The sequence below is a fragment of the Lolium rigidum genome, chromosome 6 (assembly GCF_022539505.1).
Source record: "Lolium rigidum isolate FL_2022 chromosome 6, APGP_CSIRO_Lrig_0.1, whole genome shotgun sequence".
NCBI lineage: Eukaryota > Viridiplantae > Streptophyta > Magnoliopsida > Poales > Poaceae > Lolium > Lolium rigidum.
In genome coordinates, this window is record NC_061513.1 from 876978 (window position 1) to 886622 (window position 9645).

At 42.9% G+C, this 9645-nt stretch overlaps 1 protein-coding gene across 1 annotated transcript; it reads left to right on the forward strand.

The window, feature by feature from the left end:
* The first annotated feature begins 1337 nt into the window (after nt 1–1337).
* On the forward strand, nt 1338–9362 carry LOC124668067 (beta-galactosidase). Its single transcript, XM_047205271.1, has 17 exons — nt 1338–1710; nt 1882–2121; nt 2224–2370; nt 2831–2909; nt 3672–3855; nt 4217–4282; nt 4822–5058; nt 5149–5355; nt 5473–5776; nt 5855–6014; nt 6110–6218; nt 6525–6660; nt 6805–6860; nt 6941–7240; nt 7322–7444; nt 8184–8891; nt 8995–9362. Exons 1-17 carry the CDS (start codon nt 1572–1574, stop codon nt 9163–9165), a joined length of 3366 nt encoding a protein of 1121 aa, XP_047061227.1. The 5' UTR covers nt 1338–1571; the 3' UTR covers nt 9166–9362.
* Nucleotides 9363–9645: the final 283 nt, after the last annotated feature.

The window sequence follows — 9645 nt, forward strand, 5'->3', positions numbered from 1 at the left end:
TGCAGGAGTACCTTGTATGTGCTGCTCAGTCGCTGACGAACACTGTTGCTGGCCGGTAATCGACAACCATTGTAATCTGCGTGCGTGGAGGTAGTTCTCTTTGCCTCTTGGGTTCTCGACACTTTTGCTTTCCTTCACGTGCAATTGCAATTCCTCGAGACCTGGCAGTGGAGCGATCTACTCTCTTTCGTGAAACCAAGCTAAATCAACTCAAAACTTGATAAGGATGAATGCACAAACTGACAGGTGCATGAACCGACGGTTACAGTGAATGTGAATCCACAAAGCATCCTATATATTGATTCATATCCGCCCATGTGGAGAGCAATCGAAAAAAAAAGAGTAGTATTTACGACTACAAGTGACAAATGACTATTTTGAAAACCGGGTAAATATGTCTAGATACATCTATATTAACATCAAGGATCGGATGGAGTATTAAAAAGGAGGTTTAGCTCTCAAATATAACATGACAACTCTTCATTATGATTACACCTAAGCACTTCGCTCGTGCAATAACCCAAAGTTTTGCCTCCTTTTTGATCTTCAAAAGAAGATTATATGCGGTGTGGCATGCTTGCTGCCAAAAATCTAGATGTTTCTTTCATTTCAAATTTCCCAAACAGTGAAGTGGGTGAGGGAAGGCACCGCCTTGTGGTTGTGCGTAGCAACATAGGACATGATGAACCACCATTTCTTGATTGAACGAGTGTTCGACCAACGATGGAGATTAAGCCCGTGAAAGCTGAACTAAGCTTTCCAAACTTTCCAAAGGCGGGTGGTGAAGCGACAGTTCAAGATGGGTCACCGACTCACTACACTTCTTGCAAAGAGGACAAAAATCACAATTTAGCCAACCTTTATTTTTGAAAACGGTCCGCCATCCACAACCTAGTTTGGATGGGTTGAGATGGGCGTGGTGGTGAACTACAGTTGGTTTCCCAATTTGCGTGGGACCCAAATGCAAACAAAGTAGAGACTAGTTTTTTTGTTGAGGAATTGTAGTAGAGACTATTTTTTTTTTTTGAGAATGTGTAGTAGAAACTAGTGGTATCAGAGAAAAAAAGAAGTCTGCCATACACACCACTGGGCTGTTTATACAGCTGGAGCGCTGAGGATGACGTTCTGATGGGCTTGGAACGCATCTTTACTGGAGAACTGCTCATGGCTTGCTGCTCCTGTCCGGATCAGAATCTTCCGAGCCGGAGCGGATACATACTGCTGCCACTCGATGTCACACAGACAGGTGGGCCCGAGATCCACATGTCAGTGACGCTACACGTAGGCAGATCCTCAAGCTCACTACTCTGTGGCGGTAATTTATCAGTTTTTCTTTTTTCTGTTCATCGTCGAGAAGACTTTGTCCCCAAACTCGTCACTCCCCTCGACGGCGACGGTGAGCGGCCTACTGCCGCCGGCGTGCTCGATCTCCTCCTCCCTTCGCTCGCCGGTCAGCTTCGTCTGACGGATCGTTCCGTTCTTCGATCAGGCTCTCCTTCTTCCTCCTCGGCGCGCGAGATCGATGAGCAGTTCGAATTGAGTACAGACAGAGCGATTCGGATACCTCCGCAATGGCGGCGGTGGCTTCCGCGAGCGGCGCGATGTTCCCTCCCACGAACTCCCCGCACAAGCCCTGGGAGGACCCGTCCTTCTTCCGCTGGAGGAAGCGGGACGCGCACGTGCCGCTGCGCACGCACGACACCCTCCAAGGTAAATCAAAGTCGCTGCATCCGTAGCAGATCAGGAAGAAACAATCACTCCTCTGTCAAGAAAAAAGAGAGGAGGATACAATCACTGCAAGAACAATTCTTTACACTGTGATTCGCAGTGGACCTGCTGTTTGCTGAATCTCTGCTCTCCGTGTTCTGAACTCTGAAACAGGGGCGCTCAAGTACTGGAGTGACCGGAGGGACGTGAGCTACCAGGACGCCGAGTCCGCCGTCTGGACCGACGACGCGGTCCGCGGCGCGCTGGACAGCGCGGCGTTCTGGGCCGAGGGGCTGCCGTACGCGCGGTCGCTGAGCGGGTACTGGAAGTTTTGCTTGGCTCAGTCGCCGGAGAGCGTCCCGGAGAAATTCTACGATGCGCAGTTTAATGACTCAGATTGGGAGGCTCTGCCAGGCACGGCGCTACTTGCTTTTCCGATGAGCTGTTTTTTTAGATTAGAAGTTCTGTGATATTCATTGTGTTGGAATGCTGACATGAGCATGCATTTGGTTGCAGTTCCTTCAAACTGGCAAATGCACGGGTTTGACCGGCCGATCTACACGAACGTCACCTACCCTTTCCCGATGAACCCGCCATTCGTGCCGTCTGAAAACCCCACTGGCTGTTACAGGAAGGTTTTTCACATCCCAAAAGAGTGGAAAGGTATGCTATATATATTCTTTCTGCGAAAGCAAAATCTTGCTTATGGAACCAGATCTTCCTCTTCACTGTGAATGAGTTGATTGCGTTGCAAGTAGCATCGATAGCCTTTATAATACTAAAGACAATTCTAGATACAAATGATGATACATCAAAGGAAGTTAGTTACTTTGTTTGTTTATGCCAATTGTGATGAGAATTACATACTACATGGTTCATTGGATCAAAAATTTGTTTGTGCAACAGTTAATGACACCTAGAGGTGATTAAATTGGTAGCTGGTTTATTAAAGTACCTAAAAAAATCTGGTGCCAAATCTTGCTGTCAATTATTTTGTCATCGTCCAGGATTTGCCAAATTTGACTGCAATTCTTCAACTAATAATGCTTACATGAATGCACCAGTTATTTTGATCACATAGTATGTCCATTCAGTTTAAATAGTTTTGAGCTGATTGTGATAGGTCGGAGGATCTTGTTGCATTTCGAAGCTGTTGATTCAGCGTTTATTGCTTGGGTAAATGGCGTACCGATTGGATATAGGTATGACACAAATATTTCCGCTGCTTGGATTTTCTTATCTCCAAAAATGTATGGTTAATTATCAAGTGAATATAATTGATAATACAAATAAAGTAATTCCCTGTTCATGTATTTACTTCCCAAGGATCTTGTGAAGCATCGTTACTTGAGTATCCAACTCGTAAGTTTACATATGCTCCTTAGTAGATAACAACGTGGAGTGTTTGTGGCAGCATTGATTGCTTGAATGCACGATCCACAAAGCATGATTTTGTTTGCATATGACCTTTCACATTAGCAAATATTTTTAGTTGCAAGATGTCTAGATTCCCCATGTTCTTTTAATTAATTAAGATATGCCGTTGTGAAGCGTTATCTATTTGCTCATATGTATGAAACATCTGTTATAACGATTTGTCTGTTGATTTTTATTAAAATGAGCTGGCATTGAACCAATACGTGGCTTTATGTCACTTTGCAAAGATAGCTTATACTCCCTCCGTTCTTTTTTAATTGACTCAAATTTAGTACAAAGTTGTACTAAATCCGAGTCAATTAAAAGAGACCGGAGGGAGTATATAGACTACGGAGTGCTGATTTTCTAGGTAATGTTCTATGTATTATACTCGTTGTGACCTGTGAGATATCCTTGCAGTATTTAAGTTCTGCATCCTATCTAGCTATTTAACAATTTCCACATGAAGATTTGTTCTTTGGTCATCTATTGAAGTTTGTTATTTTGTTGTCCAGAAAATGAACTACATGCCTTTTGTGTTTTTGCAGCCAGGACAGCAGGCTCCCTGCTGAGTTTGAAATCACCGATTGCTGCCATCATTCTGATCCAGACAAGGAAAATGTTCTTGCTGTTCAAGTCATGAGGTGGAGTGATGGTTCTTATCTTGAAGATCAAGACCATTGGTGGTTGTCTGGTATTCACAGGGATGTGCTACTACTGTCAAAACCACAGGTTACTTCTTGAGTTCTGCTCACAAATGGTCCTGCTGCCAGCTATGTCCAGATAGTCAATATAGGAGTACAACTTGGTTATCTTATCTCTTTATACTCACACATGAAATGTCAACTGTAAACTTTTTTCTTATCGATCTGTCCTGTGCACTTTCTTCACTATAGGCAGATGACACGAAAGAAAAATTTGGAGGATGTGATGAAGGAATAGAAAAATATGCCATACTTTCAACCCGAAACTTTATGCTAGTATTATTATTTTTGTTTTCATGTAAACTGCCCTGGCAATTTTGGTTTGTCTTATCTGTCTCCCTGATCAGGGAAAATTAATGGTTAGTGAGCGGTATTCCATTTCCTTGCAGATCTTTATAACGGATTACTTTTTCAAAGCAACCTTGGACGAGAACTTCCGTGTAGCTGATATTGAGGTAATTGTGCTTGCCATCTGTGCGAGGTTAGAAACTTATGCTATATTATGGATCAAATGCTGCGAGTAAATAGTGAACAGTGGCATATATGGGAATGCCAATAAACTTGAAACATAGTATCATTCATCACTGTAGCAACTATTATCCACAACCACTTGTTCATATTATAGTTGAACTGAACCCAGTAATTTTATTTGAAAGTTGATCCTATATTATGAAGTCAAAAAAGACAAAAAAAAAATTATGTCTTTATAGTCGACTCTGCTTGGTTCCCACAATTTGGATTAATATGTTTTTCCCTTTTAACCTTATAGAGGACAAATCATTTTCTACAGTCCAGATGTTATAGCTTCTAAGTTCTGAATTAATTGGATCTCACAATTTAGATTACGATGTTTTTCCCTTTTAACCCCATAGAGGGCAAATCATTTTCTACAGTCCAGATGTTATAGCCTCTAACTTCTGCATTAATCAAGGGAACACTTATTCTGATGCTGTTCTGTAATTATACTCACTTATAACGTTGTTCTGTATGTTAGGTTGAGGTGGAAATTGATTCAAACAAGCAAGACCGGGAGCATGTCCCAACTTTTTCTATTGAAGCAACAATATTCGATAATTCTGGACCATCTGATGGTTTAAATTCAGATATGTCAGCTGCTAATGTGGTCAATTTGAAGTCAAAGCCAAATCCTAAAGGAGGCCCTTGTCATGGTTTTCATGGTTATGTTCTTGGTGGGAAAATGGAAAATCCAAAGCTTTGGTCTGGTGAAAAAGTAAGAGATCTAATCCTAGGGAAATTCCATAAAGTGTTACTATTACAATTGAACTGCTATATCTTATAACTGTATTTCCTTTCCCAACAGCCGAACTTATACACTCTTGTTGTTCTCCTTAAAGATGCCAATGGGAAGCTTATTGAGTGTGAATCATGCCAAGTAGGCATTCGGAAGGTAGTCCTGGCACACAAGCAGATGCTTGTCAATGGATGCCCTGTTGTAATGAGAGGCGTCAATAGACATGAGCATCACCCACGTGTCGGGAAGACCAATATAGAAGCATGCATGATCAAGGTCACTCATTTTCTCTGCAGGCTTTCTTTTGTATTTGATGTCGTATTTAGCATGCCATTTCTTCAGTTTGATGTTTCTAGTCATTGGCCTCAGGTATTTACTATCTGCTTTTTGCAGGATCTAGTTTTGATGAGACAAAACAACATCAATGCTGTTAGAAACTGCCATTACCCCCAACATCCTAGGTGGTACGAGTTATGTGACATTTTTGGTCTTTATGTAATTGATGAAGCCAATATGGAGACACATGGCTTTGATGAATCTAGCCATTTCAAACATCCTACACTAGAACCCATTTGGGCAAATTGTATGCTGGATCGTTTCGTTAGCATGGTGGAGAGGGACAAAAATCATGCGTGCATAATTATTTGGTCCTTGGGAAATGAATCCTCACATGGGCCAAATCACTCTGCTATGTCTGGTAAGCGTTAAATCATTTTCTCCCATCACGGTCCAACTCTTGGTATTTTTAACGATGTTGTGGATCACAATCTTGTAGGGTGGATTCGTGGAAGAGACCCGACAAGGCTCATCCATTATGAAGGGGGTGGCTCCAGAACATCTTCCACAGATATTGTATGCCCCATGTACATGCGTGTCTGGGATATTCTTAAGATTGCCAAAGATCCATCTGAAAATAGGCCCCTCATTCTTTGCGAGTATGTTATCTATGGCGCCACACCTTACTTGATTCTCTTTGTCTTTATCGAAATGCCAGAAAGGTTAAATAAACAATATCCCTTTTGTTTTCAAGATATTCACATGCTATGGGGAACAGTAATGGTAATATTGATGCGTACTGGAAGGCGATAGACAGCACTCTGGGACTCCAAGGAGGTTTTATTTGGGACTGGGTCGATCAGGTTATGAGCGTTTTACTGTCATCTTATCTTGAACGTTCTATTTGCTGAGCATGCCAATATGCCATGCCAAAATTCTGTTTGCATAGTTATATGTGAGTTCTTGTATAATTATAGTGTACATGGCGGTTCTATCGGATAACTGTTTGTCCATTTTTTTCAAAAATAATATCGACTCACAAAACCATGTCAAGCTAATATAGAATACTAAAAAGGAATGCCAAATATGGATAACCGACTTTGTTTCTTACAACAAATATAATGTTGTAAATTTATTTCTCAACTATGTTTTTTTAAACTCCTTTTCAGGGTTTAACGAAGGAGGACGCCGATGGATCTAAAGCTTGGGCATATGGGGGTGACTTTGGAGACACTCCAAATGACTTAAATTTTTGCATTAATGGCATTGTGTGGCCTGATCGGATGATTCACCCAGCTGTTAATGGTAAGCAGAAATTTGTGGCTGCTCCTGCTCCATGGGTACTTTAAATCCCATTGTCTTTTTCTTCACTAAGTTGTTGCACATAAGATCTTTATCTCCCTAGACACTAGATGTTAAGCTTACAGGATCATTAAATTCTGTTTGCAGAAGTTAAATATCTTTACCAGCCTATCAAAATATCATTGGTGGATAACATTCTTAAGGTAACCTCTGATCAATATTCATCAAGCTGTTTCGTCATATGGCTAATGGATCTAATAGGTCCATGATTATTATCGTGCAGATTGAAAATTTACATTTTGAGGAGACAACAGCGGCTTTGGACTTCAATTGGGTTCTTCTTGGGGATGGTTGCATTTTGGGCTCTGGTTCACTCGATGTTGCAGACCTAGCACCACAAAGTAGCCATCTTATCAAGGCAGAATCATCACCTTGGTATCCTCTTTGGACCACATCTGCAGTAAAAGAAGCTTTCTTGTCTATAAATGTGAAACAGAGGTACAAAACACGATGGGCTAAAGAAGGTCATATCTTGGCTTCAGCACAAGTTTGTTTGCCTCAGACAAATGGCTTTGTCCCTCATGTATGTTTCCTCAGCCTGATCCTGTTCGCTCATGTATCTTCTTGAATTATCTTACTGCTCACTAGACACTGCCATCTTCAGGTGATAGCATTGACCAAGAGCCCTTTGATCTCTGAACGGGTGGGTGATAGTGTAATCATTGGCAAGAGCAGCGAATGGAAAATCAACATAAACAGTCGATTGGGAACAATTGACAGTTGGAAGGTATGTTGTGGTCGACTAAAAAGGAAGTTTCATTTGCTTTATCATTTTGGTTAGCATATTTGAGTATGCGTTCTAAATTCATGAGGCAACTACCAAATAACCTTATAAGAATTGTACACCATTGATGGCCCAAAATCTTAAAAGGAGTATTTTTTTTAGGTTTATTCTAAACAGATAACAGCAAGTCTAGGGCCTATTTAGTCACAGTTACAGTAGCAGCTATCGATATTGCAAAATGCGGTTCTGTATGTCTATAATAGTAGTGGTACCTATGTGCTCCTGTTGGTTCCAAGACCTTTATGGTCCTGAATAACAGCTGCCTTTGCATAGTGCAAGTTGCAATTTGTGAACACCGGTCACATGCTACAGATTTTACTACATCGTATATATAGGTAGTCATGATCTGTGACTAAGCTCATTGCGTCATGTTTTTTTTATGTTTATGTGAATAACTGATCATCTGTCGCTAGATATTTGTCCTCTAAATTTGGTGAGCTCTCACTGTATTTCTCTTTATCCTTTGATTGTTTGATTTACTATGCAATGCCAAGTTGCCAACATCTATAGCTCTTAAAGTTATTCATTTTCCATGTGGTCTGCCTGAGCGCAGATGAACTCTTCCATCTTTAGTTCCTACAGTTATCTTAGTCTGTGAAACTTAGAACATACTTTTTTGTTCAGCATCACTACTTATTCGTTCATCAAAATCTGGAACTCATGATATTTCTCCGAACAACAGATCAACAACGTCGAGCTTCTGAGCAAGGGTATACTTCCTTGCTTCTGGCGTGCACCAACTGACAATGACAACGGAGGCTTCTACACCAAGTCTTATGGTACAAGATGGAGAGAAGCCTTCCTGGACAACATTTCCTTCCACAGCAGTCAGTTCTCAGTGAAGGAGCTGCCAGACAACACCGTTGAGGTTTCCACCGTATATTACGGTCTACCTGGACACCTGGCGAAACCCGCCGATGACGCCGCTCTTTCAGAAGCTCAAGAGTCTGCGCTCTTCCGGGTCCACATGCGTTGCCGGATCTACGAGTCGGGCGACGTGGTCCTCGAATACGAGGTGAACCCCAAGAGCGACCTGCCCCCAATCCCCCGGGTGGGCATTGTGTTCAATGCCGAGAAATCCTTGGACCACGTCACATGGTACGGGAGGGGGCCGTTCGAGTGCTACCCCGACCGCAAGGCCGCCGCACACGTTGGCGTGTACGAGAGCAGCGTGGATGACCTCCACGTGCCATACATCGTCCCGGGCGAATGCGGTGGCCGTGCGGACGTCAGGTGGGTGGCGCTCCGGAACGCCGATGGGTACGGCATCTTCGCTTCGATGCACAGCGAGGAGTCCTCGCTGATGCAGATGAGCGCCAGCTACTACGGCGCCACGGAGCTCAACCGGGCGACACATAACCACAAGCTGGTCAAGGGAGACGACATCGAGGTTTGTTCTGTTTGCAGCTCAGATTTATTAATGTTCAGAAATTGCTGAGACTGAGATGACGGAGTGATGCTAAAAATTGGTTTTGGATTGTGTCGCGTTGCAGGTGCACCTTGATCACAGGCACATGGGGGTGGGCGGGGACGACAGCTGGACGCCGTGCGTGCACGAGCAGTACCTGCTGCCGCCGGTGAGCTACGCCTTCTCGGTGAGGCTGCGGCCCGTGCTGCCGTCGTCATCGTGCCACGACATCTACCGCTCCCAGCTCCCCCATTGATCGTATATTTCATCTGTTCTGATGTGCCGCGTCCGTCCGAGGCACGTCTTTGGAAGAGAACACGCATTTGGGAGATCGTAAGAATAATAACGTTCTCGCTCATGTAAACGTAAGACTGCAATTGGACATGTAACCGTCAATAAAGAAGTGAGCGCGACGTTCAGCTCTTCAATAAAAACGACGTCGACTTGTGGACCTGTTTGGTGGTTTATGTGGTACATTACAAAGCATGGAGTCTTCCGCTCTAAATACTTGTCAGTCATTGAATCTGCCACAAGTATTTAGGGCCGAAGGAAGTAGTACATATATGCATACGACAGTCTCAAGTCTAAGAACATATTACATATTGCCTGAGATCTACTGACAGCGAAATAACATTCTCGAAGTGTCTCAAGTTGGGTGGGTCCAACGTCATGTTTCCCAAGTCCTAACATGTGGTCACATAATTTGTTTGGATATCTCTACGTCCTTTTCTTTTGC